This window comes from Ixodes scapularis, unplaced genomic scaffold, assembly GCF_016920785.2.
Source record: "Ixodes scapularis isolate PalLabHiFi unplaced genomic scaffold, ASM1692078v2 PGA_scaffold10__122_contigs__length_95168666, whole genome shotgun sequence".
In the NCBI taxonomy this organism is placed as follows: domain Eukaryota; kingdom Metazoa; phylum Arthropoda; class Arachnida; order Ixodida; family Ixodidae; genus Ixodes; species Ixodes scapularis.
The window spans coordinates 88882036-88900502 of record NW_024609836.1 but is presented as its reverse complement, the minus strand read 5'-3'; the positions used below and the strand labels follow the sequence as shown (position 1 = coordinate 88900502).

General features: G+C 45.6%; 1 protein-coding gene across 1 annotated transcript; it reads right to left on the bottom strand.

The window, feature by feature from the left end:
• Positions 1-8739: 8739 nt before the first annotated feature.
• LOC120849673 lies at positions 8740-11663 on the bottom strand. Its single transcript, XM_042288624.1, has 4 exons — positions 11619-11663; positions 9352-10813; positions 9053-9255; positions 8740-8769 (listed from the first exon to the last, which is right to left on the bottom strand). The coding sequence occupies exons 1-4, from the start codon at positions 11661-11663 to the stop codon at positions 8740-8742; spliced, it is 1740 nt and encodes a 579-aa protein (XP_042144558.1).
• Positions 11664-18467: the final 6804 nt, after the last annotated feature.

The window sequence follows — 18467 nt, the reverse complement described above, 5'->3', positions numbered from 1 at the left end:
AAAGTGAGATTGTTCCTGTGAAGACGCAGACGGCAGCACTCCCACCTTCTATCACCGTCTTCGTTGTATATGTCTGACTGTATAGTCATTGAGAAGGTGAGAACGGCAGGAAGGAGGTCCAGTTGTTCCGCCTCCGGCGCAAGTTTTCTGCCTTCGAGAACGCTTCGGAGTCGCATACAGACAATGCACGGCAGAGACGCGTGCGGTCCTCTAACACGCGCGCAGACAAAGCACGGCGGAAGGCATGGAGCGCCCGATGGAGGTTGGGTGTTCGAAGGAAACGTCCTACTCTTCTCATTCGCTAAGTAATGCTACAACTGGTGTCGTCTGCTTTCTAGCTTTCCATAGCATCGCTTACTTACGTATGCCACAATGCGCGTACACAAAACAAAACAAAAACAAAAAACATAGACCAAAAGTATATATATATATATATATATATATATATATATACACACACACGGTGAGAAGGTTCAACGGGCCGGTTGGACGTGAAACGAAAGTTGCGGAGTTTCTTCCCCAGCAACGAAACCAAGCCCTGGCGTTCTTCAGGCACAGCCCGCTGACCTTGTGTCTGCGGCCGTGAGTGCTACAACTCTTCGAAGAAGCCCTGACGCTCTGCAGGCAGAATGCATATTACCCGAATCTACATCTACGAGTGCCTCGGCAGCGCGAAGGAGCCCCGACGATCCGGCTCCAAGTATCCCGGAGCCTGTTCCCCGGACATCGGCCAGGGTAATCGAGTCTGAGCCCGTAAGTGCTCCAGCGCAGAACCCTCTTCCTTTCACTTCGCGGGCTCCTTCGGGTCCAAGCATTACCCTATCTTCGGAAGGATTTGCCAGCCTGCTACCATCTTCATCCCAGCCAAAGTCAGGAGTCTCATCTGGTCCGACAATTGACCCGACGCCCCGTCACCGCTACAATCTGCGGAGTTCGTTTTGACTCACTGGGACAACAGGTACTATCACCCCTCAGCAACGTCATTCGAAGTGTTTTATGGAGCCACGTAAAATTATAGGTAAGAGAATACGATTTCACCTTCATGCTCAAACACTACGTAGCTATCTTAATTGAGACACCGCGCCTAGGGGACTTATACCCGTGCCACACGGGTAACTCGAATGCCATTTACAACGAATGACATTTGTGTGATCGGCGACATCTCACAATCTGTCGCGCGTGGAACGTGCTACGCCCGGAGTGTCGCGCGCTGATTGGCCGTCCGCTCTAATGTCATTCGTTGTAAATGGCATTCGAGTTGCCCGTGTGGCACGGGTATAAGCTTACATTCGACTCCATCCATGAATACTCTTAACGAAGGAGAAACGAATGAGTGGAATAACGTCTTAAAAACAGCATCTCTTGATTTAGTTAATGTTATTGTCAAACATGGTGAACGACGCGCCGGTGACCTAGCCGTCACAGAGTTTAGTTACAAGTCCAGCAAATTATTATCTCACACCGAAAAAAACGCGCCTGAATACGAGCGAATAAGACTGAATGAAATTAACGTAACAAAAAATGAAAAGTTGGCACTCGACAGTGGTAGGATTATCGGCTGCTCCCTCTACCACTGTCACTCGCAGGAAGGACAGGATTCATATCTCAGGTGACCATACTATCATTCAACGCCGTCCACAATTCACTACCTCGAACCAACCACAACGATGCACACAAGTTGCACCGACTGAGCGCTCATCTACCGGAGGAATGAGCATCCAATCGCTGAATATTATAAACTTGTCCAGTGTTATTCTATCCGCCACAGAACTCTCATTGTGTTCCAGAGGCCTCAGCCTCTGCCCCACGTCAGGAGAATACAATGAATTCCAAATATATAAGGACCTCGATAACTGCGCTAGAAATTTGAGACTCAGAGAGTATTTCCACGATCATCCGCAAGACACCAGAGAGCGCATTCCTAATACTTCGGATAAGTCATGGACTCCAAAAGAGCAACGCGACAAGTACCCCGATTTGTACATCGAAACGGTACAGCGTGATCTAATCAGAAGCTGTCAACAACGAAAATGTCTACATCACAATTTCACTCCTGTGCGTGATCCGCTCAAGAGATTATGTTATTATTAAACCTGCTGACAAAGGAGGAGCCATAGTTCTTATGAATAAGCAAGACTATCTAGATGAAGGATTCCGACAGCTAATTAACCAACAGTTTTACAAAGAACTTCAAGAAGATCCGACAAACAAATTCGCTAAACTAATAACAGAAACTTTGGACTTAATGTTTGATAATGAAGACGTTTCGGAGGATATGCATAAATCAATGAAGCCGGCCTACCCAAAGGCTGGCCGCTCGCTTTTATACATTAACTAAAATTCACAAACAAGGAAATCCAGAACGACCAATTGTATCCGGAATAGACACGGTGACAGAGAATTTCTAGCTTTGTAAATTTCCTTATAATGATCCTTCCTCCTACGATGCCATCATACATAAAGGACACAAATCACTTTCTCCGAGAAATAGCAGAACTTGTAATTCCCACCGACGCAATCCTGGTCACCATGGTTTGTTGCGTCCCTATATACAAACATCCATCACCAGGATGGCATTGAAGCAGTAATCAAGGTGTATAGCAATGACCCTCCAACAATTCGTGTCAACGACGACGTCCTCGCAACACTTATCAGGTTAGTTTTAGAAAATCACAACTTCGAATTTGAAGGAAGACACTTTCTACAGACTCGGGGAACTGCAATGGGCACAAAAATGGCCCCTAACTATGCAAATCTTTTTTATGGCCGATTCAGAGTCCCGCTTCTTGTCTAGTCGCTCTCTGCAACCTCTGTTTTATAAGCGCTACACCGATGATATCTTTATGGTATGCATGGCACACGGGGCGTCAGCACTCGTTGACTTTATTCAGTACTTCAGCGGTCTCCACCCCAGTATTATGTTTTGGCAGAGTTATTTAAAAACGAGCATTGCTTTTCTTGATTTGACAGTCGAGATCATCGGGAATGCTCTTTCAACAAAACTCTTCAGAAGCCGACGGACCGTCAACAGTACCTGCACTTCAAGAGCTCCCACCCTAAACATCGCAAAACAAGTATTCCCTTTTCTCAAGCTCACAGATTCCGGAGAATATGCTCTAATTTAGATGAATTCGAACCCAACGCCAGCAATCTGAAACTCGTGTTATCTAAGCAGAATTATCCGCTAGCAATTCTCGATAAGGCCATTGAAAGAGTACGTGCTCTCGACCGAGAGCAAATTATCAATCAACCCCAATCCAAAATGTCAGAAAACCAGCACGCAAACCTTGTGGTTCCATATTCAGCCCGCCTTCCAAATCTAAACAATATCCTCAGGAAACATCACAGTATTTTGCAGCAAAGCTATAAACTACGCACCCTTTTTCCGGTATCACCACGCGTGGTATATTGGAAAATAGGACTTCTGACGTTTCTGGTTATAGACCTTGCCAGACACCCAGGTGTGAGATTTGTGAATATGTAGAAACAACCAATCTTGTCACCAGCGCGAACTCTGACTTTTCTTTCAAAGTCACTGGAAACCTCAACTGCGGTACGCGTAACGTTATTTATCTTTTACGCAGTAAACTATGTAACATGGATTATATTTATATAGGACAAACCACTACTTGATTTCGGCTGCGCTTCAATAATCACAAGTCCCATGTCAAGTCCTTACCCACGCTCCCGTTCTCAAAACACATGAATCTTAAAGAGCATAGCATTGAAAAAATACGTATCATTCTTCTTGAATCTGGATCTAGCTCTGGTCACGACAGAGAGTTGAAGGAGACTTTTTTCATTCACAAATTCAAGTCGGTTGCTTGTGGTATTAATGCAGGTACAGGCGTACTCACTTGGCTGCCACGGTCTGTGAAGGGCCGAGGCCACACAATTATTTTGGTTTGCACGGACTTTGCTAGCCGAGCGCGTCGATCACATTGCTGCGCCAAGGGCGCCTGCCATCGTGAGCTCGTGAACATCCTCGGGAGGGTGCGTCCCGTGGTAATCCTTCCGCTGCGTTAAATTCCTGGGCGTAAGCATAATTAAAATATGACATAAAAGACTTCATAAAGAATCGCCACGGCACTCTTGCGCTGTCTAGATCCCCGCTCTCGAAGCGGTGTTAATCCCGAACACATCCTCATTGCTAGTTTTCTGTGCGCTCCGATTGCTCGGGGGTGATTGTGCTAAAGAACTGTAACAAAGACTGGCAAATACTGCAAATGAATTTATTTAGTTTTAATGATTGTTTATAATTACTAATTTTAAAGATTTACTATCGTTTTGTTGCTCCTGTTCCGAATATTTTAATACCCTTTATACATATATGTATATATATATATATATATATACATATATATATATATAAAGAAAATACATCTTTCAATCTGCTTTTTTTGCCAAATTTTATGCTATATAAAGTCATTAGGTGTGTGATTTTAAACGGAAGACCTCTTTGCTTCTTTTGTTTTAACTGTGCAGTTTGCAATTGTTTAATGATAACAATATAAAAAAGATCATATTAAAAGGCAATCTTTTTCCAACTTCTTCAGTCTGTTTCCTGGTTACTAAATACATATAGACGTGAAATATGTATTTTTCGACCGAACCTTTTGGTTTTTCGTTTTGAAAATGGAATATTTTGCAACATTTTCAATACTGACAATGAACCAAATACAATATTTTTTCTTTGCCTTTTAAACTTTAGTACTTCGTTCTAACTTTGTCTCTTGTTGTAAGATTTTTGAATTACCTATAATGGTTGAGTATATAATTATAGATGAAACCTCTTTTACACGCCATTTTTTTAGTTGAATATTTTTATACTTCAATATAGTTCATTTACTTAAAAAACACTATTATATCTTCATAAAAAAATATTTTTATTCATATACTTTCTTTTCCTTACTACTAAGACACATACGTTTTAAGTCTTTATATGGTTGCGTAATTCTGAAAAAAAAAAGATATGAATACAAACTTTCTAGGACAGATTTAACGCATCCGCACCCTAAAACTCTCGGAAATGCGTGACGAAACCTATTGGATAATTTAGAAGAATACATTGGCATACTAAAAAACAATATTTATTCCGCAATCTCGTTTCAAATCTTTCTAAACAAAATTATCGTGCAAGCTGTTTTTTTTTTTTTTTTTTTTTTTTTTTAGTAATGCGAGGTGTCAAAAAAAAAAAGAAAAAGTAACGGAAGAATATTTTGGGAAAGGTAGTTTTTCATCACCAATAACATTTACATTTTTGTTTTGAGACCGAATCCGTAAGGGTTTAATATAGGCCTTGATCGTTTAACGTGGAATGACTCACCAGGCGAAGACGCGTTTCAGACACCATAATATTACCCTAATCTGCCTCGTTTTACATGGAAACAAACAAAGAAACAAACAAGCATCTTCTAAAAAGACCGTCACCAACTGCGCAGCCTCGAGTTTCTGGAACGTATATGTCACTAAATACAAATACTGGGATACATGGCAGAACAGCTAAAATACTGATATTGAAATACACCTGTACGAAAGTATCGCCTAAGAATAAAAAAACACCAGAAAATAAAATAAATATATGTGGAAATATATAGATACTGAAATACGCTTTTTTTTTTTACAAATGTATATATTCCGGCTGTCATTTTTTTATATATTACCGGTAGCAGGTAATTAATGAAACAGCAATACAATTTCCTTTTGCAACGTTTTAACTTTTTACATGGTATCAATACAATATAATATTCAACGCAGCATTGTGTTGCTGCACTCACTCCCATTTGAGCATGAGTAGCTTTTCAAATAGCTTGTCGGTCCGCCGTTGCCGATCTGGGCAAAGCGTCTCGTTAGCCAACTAGAGTATGCCTTCCACAGGTGCCGACGAACACAGGCTCCTGTCAAAACTATCAATGACCGCCTTCACAATGTGAGAGCTTTGAAGCATGCAAGTGTTCATTATATCTTTATACTTATAGGTATATAGAGGGTTTTCCTCTCGGACGTGGTATTGGGTATTTTGTTATGACCAGTTTTTTTTGTTTTTTTTTGCTTTTTGCATGAAAATGCTTATAGTATTGTACATTCGTGGGAAGTCGGATAATTCAAAACGCAAGCAGCGCATTCGGTCACGGCGTGATAGCATGAACTGAAGCTTCTCAATCGAAACCGAAACTGAGTGGCCAACTAGTTCCCAGGGTGCACTGCGTGACATTTCGCCGCAACGAGGCGCTTCGAGTTTTGGAAAGAGTCTATTCCGCTACTATGCTGCAAGCACGAGCTCTATGTTGAAGGATGCATCTCGGCTGCGCGAACTCTCGATCAGGTGGGGCAACTTAAAAAGAAAAAGCTACGAGCTCAAGATTCCCGCCTTAAAAAAAATATCACCATTAAAATACAAATATCTTGTCGGAATATTGTAATAAAAATCGTCAGGAAAGAAATCAACTGATCGTTTTTCTAGAAACATGTTGAGCTTGGTTAATTCCTGGGGAAAGACAGCGCACTTGCTCTCTTGTTCTATTAAAAATGTCAGCAGGTTGTCGGAGCGGTGTCCTTTTAATTCCTGCTATCACATCAGGTCAGGATTGAAAGTAGTCATATAAAGAATCTAAAGATGCCACTGGCGAAATTGAGTTTGCAAAAAGCATAAAATCTTTTTAAAATCGTTTGACCCCCCCCCCCCCCTTTTTTTTTTTTTCGTCTTACATTGGCTTGGCCCTCGACCTTTGCGGAGTCAAATATCTGATCCCCCCACGAAAACGAGTTTGACACCCCTGCTCTAGTCCGATCCCGACGCGTCTTTCTGTAGACAATTCAAGGCGTTGCCTCGAAATAAACTGTACAAGAACTGTATGTCTGTTTTCTCTCTTGTGTCCATCATTTTTTGCGCCTTACACCATGATTTCCTTGAAATAAACTGGCGTTTTCTTATCTGATGATTTGAAGGCACAATTTTTATACTAATCAAAATAATTGGCAGAGGGAGTGTGATGGTACGCTGGTGAAGCTCATGTACACAGTGCCTTTAACGTTTTGAACTAACAAAAAAGTCGACCAGTTGAAGCCTTCCATGTTATGTTTGAAGAATAAGGAGGAGGTCGCGAACCTCAGGGACTTAATGTGGGAAACATACCATGGTTTGCTTGAGAACAAAGCCTCAAGAGGACCTTGAGGTTTTGTTTTCAAGCAGACCATGGTTTGTTTCGCTGTTCCCGCTACCCCTGGAAGCAGATTTAAAAAAAGAAGAAACAGTCGCTTGAGCTCTTACATAGAGGACATTGATTGCTCAATAATTGTAACGATATACATTAACCAATGATTGTATCGCGATCCAAGGAATACACGGTAAATGCATTCCCATGCTGAAATACTGATACAGTTTTAAAAGTTGCATCGCGATGCAGAAATATAAATCCAAAAAGTATTTCTGAAATACTATTACGATACATTGGTATCGCGATATTGCTCAACGCTGGTTTTAGCCGGGTAGCCCCATCGCGTTTATTAGCGGTTATAGAAGAGCTGCAGGGATGGATGGCGGTCGCTTCTGTCCCCTAGCCGGTGTTTTAATTTTCAGCAGCTAACAATAATAATAATAATAATAATAATCTTTATTTGCACAAACAGGTGTTTTCCTGGGGGCGTGCGAGGCGAAACAGAAAGGCGGAAGCCCGTACGCTGGTGCGTCTGTTGGCCCAACCCCCAGGAAACGAAAACAAAGTTCAACATAACAAACAAAAAAACACAATACTAATAAAAAAACAAAATAAATAAATAAAAGGGGGACGAGGCCCTAGCACGGCTTGAGTGTCCTCAGAGGGCGTCCAAACCGAAATCGCGAAGCGCGCGCGACTCCCATCGCCGCGACGGGGGGCCCTGCCAGGAGGGAGAGACCGAGAAAGGCCCAACACCTTGGGAGGGCGAGCCAGGTCCCGATCCCAATCACCCCCCCGCGACAGGACCCCCCATCACGGCAACAGTCGAGGGCCACGCGCGTCCCGCAATCCCGGCCCGAACGGAACTTCCCCACACAATCAATTCCGCACTCGCGAAAAGGCTCGGCACAGAAGCGCGGATCCCGCCCGGTCTTCTGGGAGGGGGAGCGCACATCCAGGGGCGCCGAGAGGAAGGCCTCGATCGCAGCTGGAAGAAACGTGCGGCTATGGCGAACTGTGCGAGCCCGTAACTGCTCGGGTTGTCCGGACCGCTTACTAATGCGGAGGATCGAGTTGAGATAAGTGTTCTCTAGTGAACCGTCCAGGAGGCGGCACAACAGTCTCACACGCGCAACGACCCGTCGATGGTCTAATGTCTGCCAGCTGAGGCGCCTCAGTCGATCCTCATAGGTCTGGGGGGTGACCAGCGTCCGGTCCGTCCGCGACAGGAGAGTACGTGTTGCGCGACGCTGGACCCCCTCCAGACGCTGAGAGAGGTGGGCTTGGTAGGGCCTCCAGATGGAAGCGCAGTATTCTAAACGCGGGAGCACCAGAGCGGTATAGAGGATGCGAAAGGCCTCCGGACCGCAGGAGCGTGACACCCTTGTGACGAACCCGAGGGTTCGACGTGCCTTTGCCACGATGTTGGAAATATGTAAGGTAAAATCCAAAGTAGGTGCAAGGGTCACCCCCAGAATCTGAAGGTGTGTGGCGACGGACACAGGAGTGCCAGAGAAAGAATAGCAAGGGGGGTCAACACTCTTCTTCTTGCTGAAGCGCATAGCAGCACTTTTGGTGAGGCTTAGTCGTAGATAGTTGGCAGCAGACCAGTCTGCAATCAGGGAGATGTGGTCTTGAAGGCGGGAGCTAGAAGAAGGGTGGTTCAAACGGGACAAAATGGTTGTGTCGTCGGCGTATTGGATAAGCAGAGTGTTCTCTGTCTTCGGCATGTCATTAACATACACTGAGAAAAGAGTGGGTCCCAGCACAGAGCCTTGTGGCACACCCGAGGAAATGGTGAAGTCCTCAGACGAAGACCCGTGGAACACCACCTTGTGAGAGCGACCAATAAGGAAGCGAGCTATCCAACGTAGCAGGGAGCCGTGTACACCAACCCCTGCGAGCTTCTGGAGAAGAAGGTGATGGTCCAGCGTGTCAAACGCATTGCTATAGTCTAGTTGGATGAGGTCCGTGGAAGTGTGGTCGTCCAGCGCATCGCTTATGTAGTGCGTGATGGTGGCCAGGGCAGTTTCGCAACTTCTTCCTGGCCTAAATCCATGCTGCGACGAGGAGAGTATGTTGCTGGCGGACAGATAATCTAGAAGGGTACGATTTAGCATCCGTTCAAAAGTTCTGCACAGGATCGAAGTGACTGAGACTGGCCGATACGATGAGACGTCATTCACAGGCTTGCCTTTCCCTTTGTGGATAGGCGTCACTAAGGCCCGCTTCCAGAGGTCTGGAACAGCAGCCGTTTCCAGGAAAGACTGGAATATTGATAACAAAGATGGGGATACCCGCGGGCAGAGCAGCCTGAGGAATGCCGGTGGGAAGTTGTCAGGGCCTGGTGAGAGCGAGGGCTTAATTTGTTGAAAAGCTTCACGAAGGTGCTCGAGTGACAGAGTTATGTCAGGCATCAGGAGGCTAGGGCATGGCGTGTTCTCCTCAATGTTTTGCACGAGGCGGTCAATGTCTGGTGTGGGCTCAGCAGCGTTGAAAACGCCGGCGAAGTGCTGGGCGAATGACTGTGCAATATCCCGTGGGGATGTGAGAGGGACGTTGTTGTTCACGAAGGTTGGCTTGTTGCTACTGGTCTGTAACCTGCTCATGTACGACCAGAACAGCTTTGGGTCCTCCCTGGCCTTGAGTGCGACGTTGCGAGCATAGCTGATGTGAGAAGTGTGGATGGCAGCTTTCAGCGTTCTCTGAAGGTCCTTTGCTGCCCGGAGTGTCTCTGCACACTGCAGCCGCGCTGCCTTCTTGAAAAGCGCTCTTTTCTGACTGGCCGCTTTTATAATCTCGTGCGTAATCCAGGGAGCCCTCTTCCTCCGGGTAGAACGAAGTGAATGAGGAATGGACTCGCGCTGGATGACACTCGCAAAATCACACCATAAGTCAAAGTCTGAGAGACAGTCACTTCCCGCAGTGGTCATGCACCAAGGCGCGAGATGAGCTAGATTAGCAAGGTGAGAATGGTCGGTTTCATGAAATCTCCAAGTAGTACGAGCAAAGTGGCCCTTTCTGGGCAAGGAGGTTGCGAAAGACACCTCCACAGCCATATGGTCGCTACCACTAAGGCCGGGATAAACATCACAGGAGAGGACCTTTGTGATGTCCGTAGTGAAGACCAAGTCGAGGAAACTGCTCCGAGGCAGGTAAGTGGGGCTGTGGCAGACTTGCAGAAGCCCAGCTGAAGAAGTTGTGTCCAGGAGAAAATCGTCAATAGCATCACCAGGAAACGGTTCGTCGTGACTCCACCAGTCGATATGCGAGTTAAAATCACCAATGATCAGGACGTCACGGTACGGTTTCAGCAATGCACAGGTGAGGGAGGCGTCGAGTAGCTTATAGGCGGCGTCCCGCGTGGAGGGGGGGCAGTACACGCACCCGAGCAGGACAATACCTTGTGGCGTGTAGAGATCGCGGAAGATAGCCTCCAGGTCGGGGTGCTCAAGGTCGTGCCTCCGGTCGACTGTGAAGCCTGTGGGGGCGGCGACGAGCACTCCTCCACCTCTGCCACCTCTGTCTCGGCGGTATATGGCATGTGCAGTGCCCAAAAGCTCACCGTCGTGCACACTGGCGTCGAGCCAGGTCTCCGTGAGCAGGAAGATCGTGTTGTCTGGTAGTGAGCTTACAATAGACTGAAAATCCTGGACCTAATCTACAGAACGTTAAGGTGAACAATTTTAAAAGTTACATATTCTAAAAATAGTATGCCTTTTTTGTGACTACTACCAAAGAAGACGCAATGCGATCGTATTTGAGATCCTTTGTGACCATTTCAGGCGTTCGTCGAGCTCAGTGCTCTCAGTCTGCCTCAAAGTGGCGCGGAATTTGATTGGTGTATGATTATACATCAATTCAAGTAGTCCCATTAAATGGTGGATTTGAAAGCGCAAAAGACTGAGAAGAGAAGGAGGGGACAGGACAGAGCGCTTTAAGAAGAGAAGGAGGGGACAGGACAGAGCGCTTTCAACCAACTAGCTCCCCAATTAATTTTGATGCAAGGTCCCATTAAATGTAGCGCGTATTCCATCACTATCGAAACTGACTCTCAAGAGCGAAGGCCTAAAGGTGCCGTATTACCAGACAGGCTGAGTTTTTCTTGTATAGCGAACATTCCTATACAACGAGCTGTATTCGTTTCTGCAAGTCAAATATTCAGAGAGTTAGAACGCAGAAGTACCACGATTACTACAGTCCTATTCGTATAGAATCCGAATCGTTCCAAAAAACGACGAGCAGAAATGGTTGAGAAAAGATAACCGCCGCACAGTTTCTTTGATTGCTTTTGTTTTCTGCACAACACACCATTTTCCCGATGATATACGCCCGACGCACGGAAATTCCCTATGGTTATACGGACTTGAGAAAGGCGCTGTCTTCCACCGTCGCGAGAGAACAACTCTGAAGATGTTCTCCAGATTTGCAATCTTTATAGGACTATTTGCTTTCTCTAACATCACTGCACCTGCCTTTATCGAACATTGGATCAATACCCTCCATGTCTGGCGAAGGAACGACCGACAAATGTATAAAGTACGACACATGCAAAAGATTTTAATGACGGTGCGCTAACACAAACACTCGAAGAATGCGTCGGTCCTCCACCCAATACTTTGTTTTTTATATTAAACAGTATTGCCAGCATTATGAATGTCTTCTAGATCATCTCATCGATCTCTTTGTGTGTCGACGTCTCTCCGGCCTGAAAATGTGCCTTTCAAGTGGCACTTTGTGTTTTACTACGCACTCTATAGAAAGGTATGTGAGCTCACTTTCCGTGATTCGCGGTGGTTCTTTGGTTGCTGGCGTTGATTGCCTGCCTCCGTGTTTTGCAGAAAAGGGAACTCAAATATTTTTTGGAAGCGTATTCCGGCAAGAGCCTATAATGCTGATATTTGAGTGCCTTCAGATAATTTAATTCCCTGGCGCGCGCTTCCTAAAAGCCTTATCTACATATGTTACTAGTGCATCAAGTAAGGGGAGGGGAGGGGGGGGGGGGGGGGAGGCCCCAGCAGTTCAGGTCAACCGAACCCGTTACGTTACAACAAAAGCACCAAGGAACGACAAAACATTAGAGACATCCAGAAATTGAAGAGCTCTATGTAACGAACTACTTTGGCGAATTCTGCTTTCAGCAGGAAGCTACGTATTATTGCAGCTTTTGAAAAGAGAACACGAGTACTTTCATTCAAAACGCTTTGCGTAAATTACTTCCTGCTGATTTTAATCTCGCGCTCAACAAAAAATAATAATAATGAAAGAAATTAGGAGGCGAAGTCCACGAATGCTTTTGTTGTTTACTCATTTTATACTAAGAGGCTTCCATACGAACGAAAATGAAATCTCATAAACCGCCATCAACTTGGCCATCCCCACATTATACTATTACTTCACGCCAAACTCGTGATCAACACACCGGATGAGACCAAGCTCTAAATACGACTTTAAATCCTGGGAAATATTGAAACAACCCCTTCCTCTACTATGCAGAAGAGCTCACCAAAACAGTATACGCCAGCAATATATATATATATCATTTCATTTCAGTTTATTACTTCAGAGGCAATCTTTTCAGTTCATTCCATATGAGGGGAAGTGTATATAATATACAAAAAAAAGTAAACTATGAGACATTATGGTTTGAGTATAAATACAACGCAATAATAATTATGTTAATCTAAAAAAAAACAAAAAAAAACGGACGTTGGTTCGGGTTCCGCGTCGCAAGATTGCATCAGGAAGCCCACCGCCTTTGATACCCCTTAATTGATTTTCCCAACCGGTTTTTTTTGTTTTTTTTAGGTTCTTTTCTTTCTCGCGGAAATTGCGTTTCAAAGCGCGCGAGTAAATTTCTTTCTAGTTTTTTTTTTTTTTTTTTTTTTCTTCCTTGCGACGTCCGAATTGCAAATCACGGTTTCCTGGCGCATTCCGCAAATTAAGGTTATAAACAGTAATGCTTCCGCCCCAAAGCTGTAAAAATAAAAAAAAATAAAAAAATCGTACATTTTTAAAATTTTTTTTAAGCTTTGATGTGCGCTTGTTTTTCAGTCGCGTTAAATCGGCTTGGCCAAAATCTGTAATAATGAACCTCCATGAGGAAAGAAACGCGGAGCTCAGCGTATAAAAGTATGATGAGGATCCAATCTCCATAAATTGGGCTCCCTGACGCCGCGCAGATTGTTGAATATACAACATTTGATAGTTTAGTATTGTTCCTAATTTGTTTATCATCTTTTTAATAGGGGTGGATGGAGCATTGTAAAAGGAAGATAGCAAAAACAAAAAAAAACGAGGTGCTTTGGGTGATCAATATCAAGTACACGTCTTGCAAATGAAAATGTACCTGTGATTTACTGCCTTGGTTATGTGGACGGTGATGCGTGAAACCAAACCGTTACTGCCTTTTTCTCTTTTCGCGAGTCTGGTTTAGTCTAGCATAATCTAGTTACGAACTTTAATATTTCCGAAAGGCCTTTTTTTTTTTTTTGTCTCGTACCTAGACGCTTTGCTTCTGTCCAAAGGTGGCGCTCGTTCGACGCTATATTAGAGCGCGTCGTTCGTGGTGCAAGTCCAGAACGAGATTCCGCTCATCATTTGCCAAGAAGTAGGAAGTTTACAAAGTGAATTCAAGGTTGTGGAAGCTCACCGGCAGCACGCGCGCTCCAGCAACGCGCTGCATACCAGTGAATATACAAATTTTTATAATGCCCCCTAAAAACCGGGACCGCATGACAATTCTTCTTTATCGTTTCAAAAACTTTAATGCGAGGCTAAAAAAAAAAATTATGTTCCGTCACAAGGAATGTGTGACTCCTTCAGGTTAATCTTGGGACACAGTTAAAGCAGACATGTGATTGGTGATACTGTTTCGAAGTTCCCTCGTACAGGTGGTACCTTGACCGTGAAAAGTTGTTACCTAAGAAGCATGGTGACCCATGCATGTATTATCATGTGGGATAGTTTTGATTACGGCTTTTAAGCCGCTATATAGAGAATAAAAAAAAAATGAGCATGAAGTAGACGGCATGTCTACACGTTAAAGGGCAACTCCGCTTAATGACAAAAATTGTAATACGATGAGTGATTTCACATTAAAAAAGTACCAATAAAAAGCACTACGCCATTTGCTTCACAAAAAATAGAATATATTTTGTGAAATCTTACTTTAAATATAAGCAGAAATGGACTCCGAAACTTAGGCTCCACTTGACAGCATTGGCTTCGGGCCGCCAAAAGCGTGGCTATCACGTGGTACGAGATGTCACGTGATCCTCTAGGCAACGACGGGCGGGCCACCGGTGGGGCGGGCGTGTGCCGGGCGCGAGTGTCGTCTGCACCGCCACGTTTGGGTGTCCACGACGTTCGACGACGTCTGCACAACTGTGGCATCAGTCTTCGCTCGGGAGAACGGGACTCCGGGGGAAAAAAATCTGAACAAACGGTGAGACGACGACGGCGGCTGTGGTGCGGGACACGGAGGGAAGGGCCGGGCGGCTCCCAAGAAGCGCGCTGCGCAGGCGGGTTACGCCAATCACATGGACACCGCTGAGCGCCCAGAGGGAACGCCGAGAGGACACCGCCGAGAGGACACCGCTTGTCCGGAGAAGTAAAAACAAACGAAACGGGGGCAATGGTGATGACGTCTACCTCAATATTGGCTGTACCAATGCCTTGATTGCGCTGTCAGTTGCGCCTCAATTCGCCCGCTAGAGCCATCCGATTTCGGCAACTTGGCGTATTGCGAAGTTTGCCGGACCGTTTAAGAAACATTTAGACAGAACAACAGCGTAATGGTTGATGTGTGGCCTTCCTAAGTGATACTGAAGAGGACTGCATTGCCTTTTTTTTTTTCAAAAATAAAAAATTAAGCGGAGTCGTCCTTTAACTGCGTGGCCCTCTTTACATGCTGATAGACGCCAAATGACCCAGTAGCACTGACGTTCCAGACACCAAATCTTGGTGCCAAATTACTTAGTATGGTTGGCGTTACAGGCACCAAACGTTGGTGCCAAATGACCCAATATCATCGACGTTATAGACATCAAATGTTTGCGCTAAATTACCCAGTATCATCGGCGTTTCAGACATTAAATGTTGTGAGGCGACAAACAAGAGCGACTTTTTTATACGACCCTAGAAATCGTTTAGAGTAGCGTTTAGTTTGGAGCACGTTTGTTATGCGGTCACTTGGTAAAGGCCACGCATAAAAATAGCTTCCTCAACACGGTGTATTTGACACGTGTCCCGGCAGTCTTCATTACATTACCTTCGGCAGGACGAGGACCCCATGAATCTATTTGTTTTGTTAAAGGTGAGAAACCGGGCAGAAAGTTGGGCACGAGCAGGCGCAGGGAATTACAAACGTCTTGGGACACAAAAATTGGGTTGTGTTTGTGTTTATACAGCCTAGAACTTGGTCTGCCTCACAGGGGCAACGAGTCTCCCAGCTGTAGATGAGCAATTTAGCCAGTGCGGTACAGCCGCTAGCCTGGGGTCTTTAACGTGCATCACGCAGTACTGATACACGACCGCACGCCGGTACGATGCTCGTCCAGATCGAAACGGGCAGGGGTGGGGCTCGAACCCAGGATCCCTGGGTTCTGCAGCGCGAGCTTTCGCTCCACGTGCTCCGAGCTGGTGTGCGCTAGACCACTCGGCCACCGATCCCCCTCTTGGGACACATCTGTCCACGTCTACAGTCGAAGCGCACGTGACCAGTGCTCGCGTTATTATTCTGAGCTAAAGGAGTTCAAAGCTTTCTTTACATGCCAAAAGATATAAAGAGACACGAGCTGCTCATCCCGAGAAGAGACAGAAAACTACCGCGCAAGCTTACATAGCATATCTTACGAGCGTCTTCCTCGAAATGGGAGCCCACTCAATGCGACAATTTTGTTCTCATCTTCTCGGAGCTTCTTAGAGATCCTCATCCTATATAGCTACTGCATATGCGCCAGCCGAAAGGGAGAAGTCGCTTCCAGTTAAAGTCTTTCCTCCGACGAATTCCGAGTGTAGCGTCTTGCAACACACACCCACACGCACGCGCGTGCGCAAGTTGCCCACATTTACGCTCGAATTGCGCATACGACGGAGGCGTCCAACCATATAGACCACCATGCGCTCCGTTTCGCCTTACCCCGCACCACAGTGGACGCTACGAGCCATCGAAGCCAACCCGACGCCTTGGGGAAAAAGGCGCAACGACCCGCGGATTGGATAATCACGTGACACGTTCGCAACGCCGCGATTGGCTGCAGGGTGGCTCGTAGCGTCCCCCGCCGGTCCGTCGCGAGGTGGGGCCAAGTAGGAGGCGCAGTACTGCGCGTGCCATTAAATTCGTTCTCGAGCGTCGGCCATTAAGGACGCCTCCGAGACTTCTGGCAGATATCACCCGCCACCGCTGGTGCGCCCAAGAATTTCCTAAACACATTTGTCGTCATTCTCGCCCCCCTTCTCCTTTACCACTGCTTACACACTCTCTCTCTCTCTTTCTTTCCCTTACCCTTTTCCTCAACCGAATACGAGTCCCGAATTCGGGACTCTCTCCTTTCCCTCTCTCTTTCACACAGACTCTCTTCTTCTTGGCTCCAGTTCTAACGCGTGACCTGTACAAGTGCCGATTCCACGCAGCAGGCTTCGTTCGAAGCCTTTGAAGTTGGACTCTCTCCCGTAACTCACTCCAGTCGAGCAGGCACTTCTCATCGCTCCCCATTTCCCTTCTCTGTTTTTTTTTTTTTTTCAGTCTTTAATAGCTGATAAAGATAAAAAAATAAAAAAGAGACAATGGCTGCCGTTATTTTTTCTTTTCTCCGATATCAGAACCCCAGCCGTGCAGCAACAAAAAAGAAGTAAAGCGTAAATAAATAAATAAATTAATACAAAAGTTGAGCCTTCTTACGGAGTGCACGCGTGTGGCTGGAATTTTCTTTTAGAGATAACGATATATAGCTATATATATTTAAGATATAGTGAAGAACTCGGCGCGCTTTTTAGTTGAGCTTTACTGAAGCGTGCGGTCCGCGGCATTCATCTGGGATTCTTTGAATACAGTTCGGTTCTCTCTGACGTAAACTTTATCTCCATATTCAATTTAATTTTTTTTTTCTTTTAAATTTGATATAAGGTTGCCGTGGAATCTTTTCCTTCCGAACGAAAAAAAAGAAAAGCGACAGGAAGCCAGACGTGTTTCTGGTTTCAGAAACGCGTAAGAAACCCACCAACCCAAGTCTTGTAAAGAGCGACATGTAGGATCTAGTTGGGCAAGGCTCAAGCCTCTTTCCACCCTCAATCTTTTCTTTCTTTTCCTTTCCTTCTTTTAATGTTTCGACATATGAGACGGAAATCCTCTTAGAGAACGCGCGCGCTTTTCGGGACGGCGGTTAACTTGAACCACTGAACAACCTACGCTCAGGGAATTTGCGCTTCATCTCGTGGGCGCCGGCATAGCCGACCTTACAAACCAATCCGATTCAATCCAATCGAATGAAATCAAGCAGTGCCAAAAGCGCATCGTCATGGCGCTCGTTGTCGTTGGGCGTACGTTATAACCAACTAAAACAACCACGCAAATAATTTTTTTTTTTTTTTTAGGGTGAAATGTTGTGGCGTATTGACAGCGCGCCATTGGTCGAGCTGGTGGTCGGCTGCGACGTAGAGCGTGTCAACGCGTTCGGGTGGATTGTCAACAACGCCAGATAACGCAAATTGAGATTGTTGTTTGCACGTCGGATACACCAATCCTCTATGTGCTCGCGAGCGAAAAAAGAGTTGCGGATTACGACGTTCTCGGCTACCTTCGACGCTTTTTTCTTTCTCTGTCGCCCGTCACGTGACTGGAGTTCAGTCCGGCGGCGTTGTAAGCCGTTTTTGTGAACCTTTTTTTCGCTATATCAGCCGTTTCCGTGAACTAACGGGAACGCTTCAAAATCTTGTAAGCTCGAACATGTCTGAGACGGTCACATACCGAGAGACACTGTCTCCCCTCTATTTGGCAGGAATTTTTTTTCTTTTTTGTTTTTACGCGCGTAAAGGGGACACAGTTGCGCATGTCCGGAGAATCCTGTCGTCTCCTGATCAATGAGATGCGCGTTCCACGTTCTAGTCTCGTTTCATCGCGACCGCATAGATGCTCGCGAATAGCCGGCGACTGCGCTACATTCGAAAACATGCAATGGTGAATGAGAGCTAGACTGGCGCCATCTATCCGAACAAAAACGTTTTGTCAGTGCACCCTGAAACCCTTCTCTACGTCAGACTTCAGACGGTTACGGCGAGCCGAACGGGCATTGAGTTAAGGCCGCGCCA

Excerpts from the sequence above, each read along its gene's own strand:
- LOC120849673 (XM_042288624.1), bottom strand. The coding sequence starts at position 11,663 with ATGGAGGGTATTGATCCAATGTTCGATAAAGGCAGGTGCAGTGAT. Across the intron at positions 9,256-9,351 it reads GCCTATCCACAAAGGGAAAG|ATTATCTGTCCGCCAGCAAC; the intron begins GCAAGCCTGTGA and ends GTACCCTTCTAG. Across the intron at positions 8,770-9,052 it reads TTCTCCAGAAGCTCGCAGGG|ACTGGTCTGCTGCCAACTAT; the intron begins GTTGGTGTACAC and ends CCCTGATTGCAG.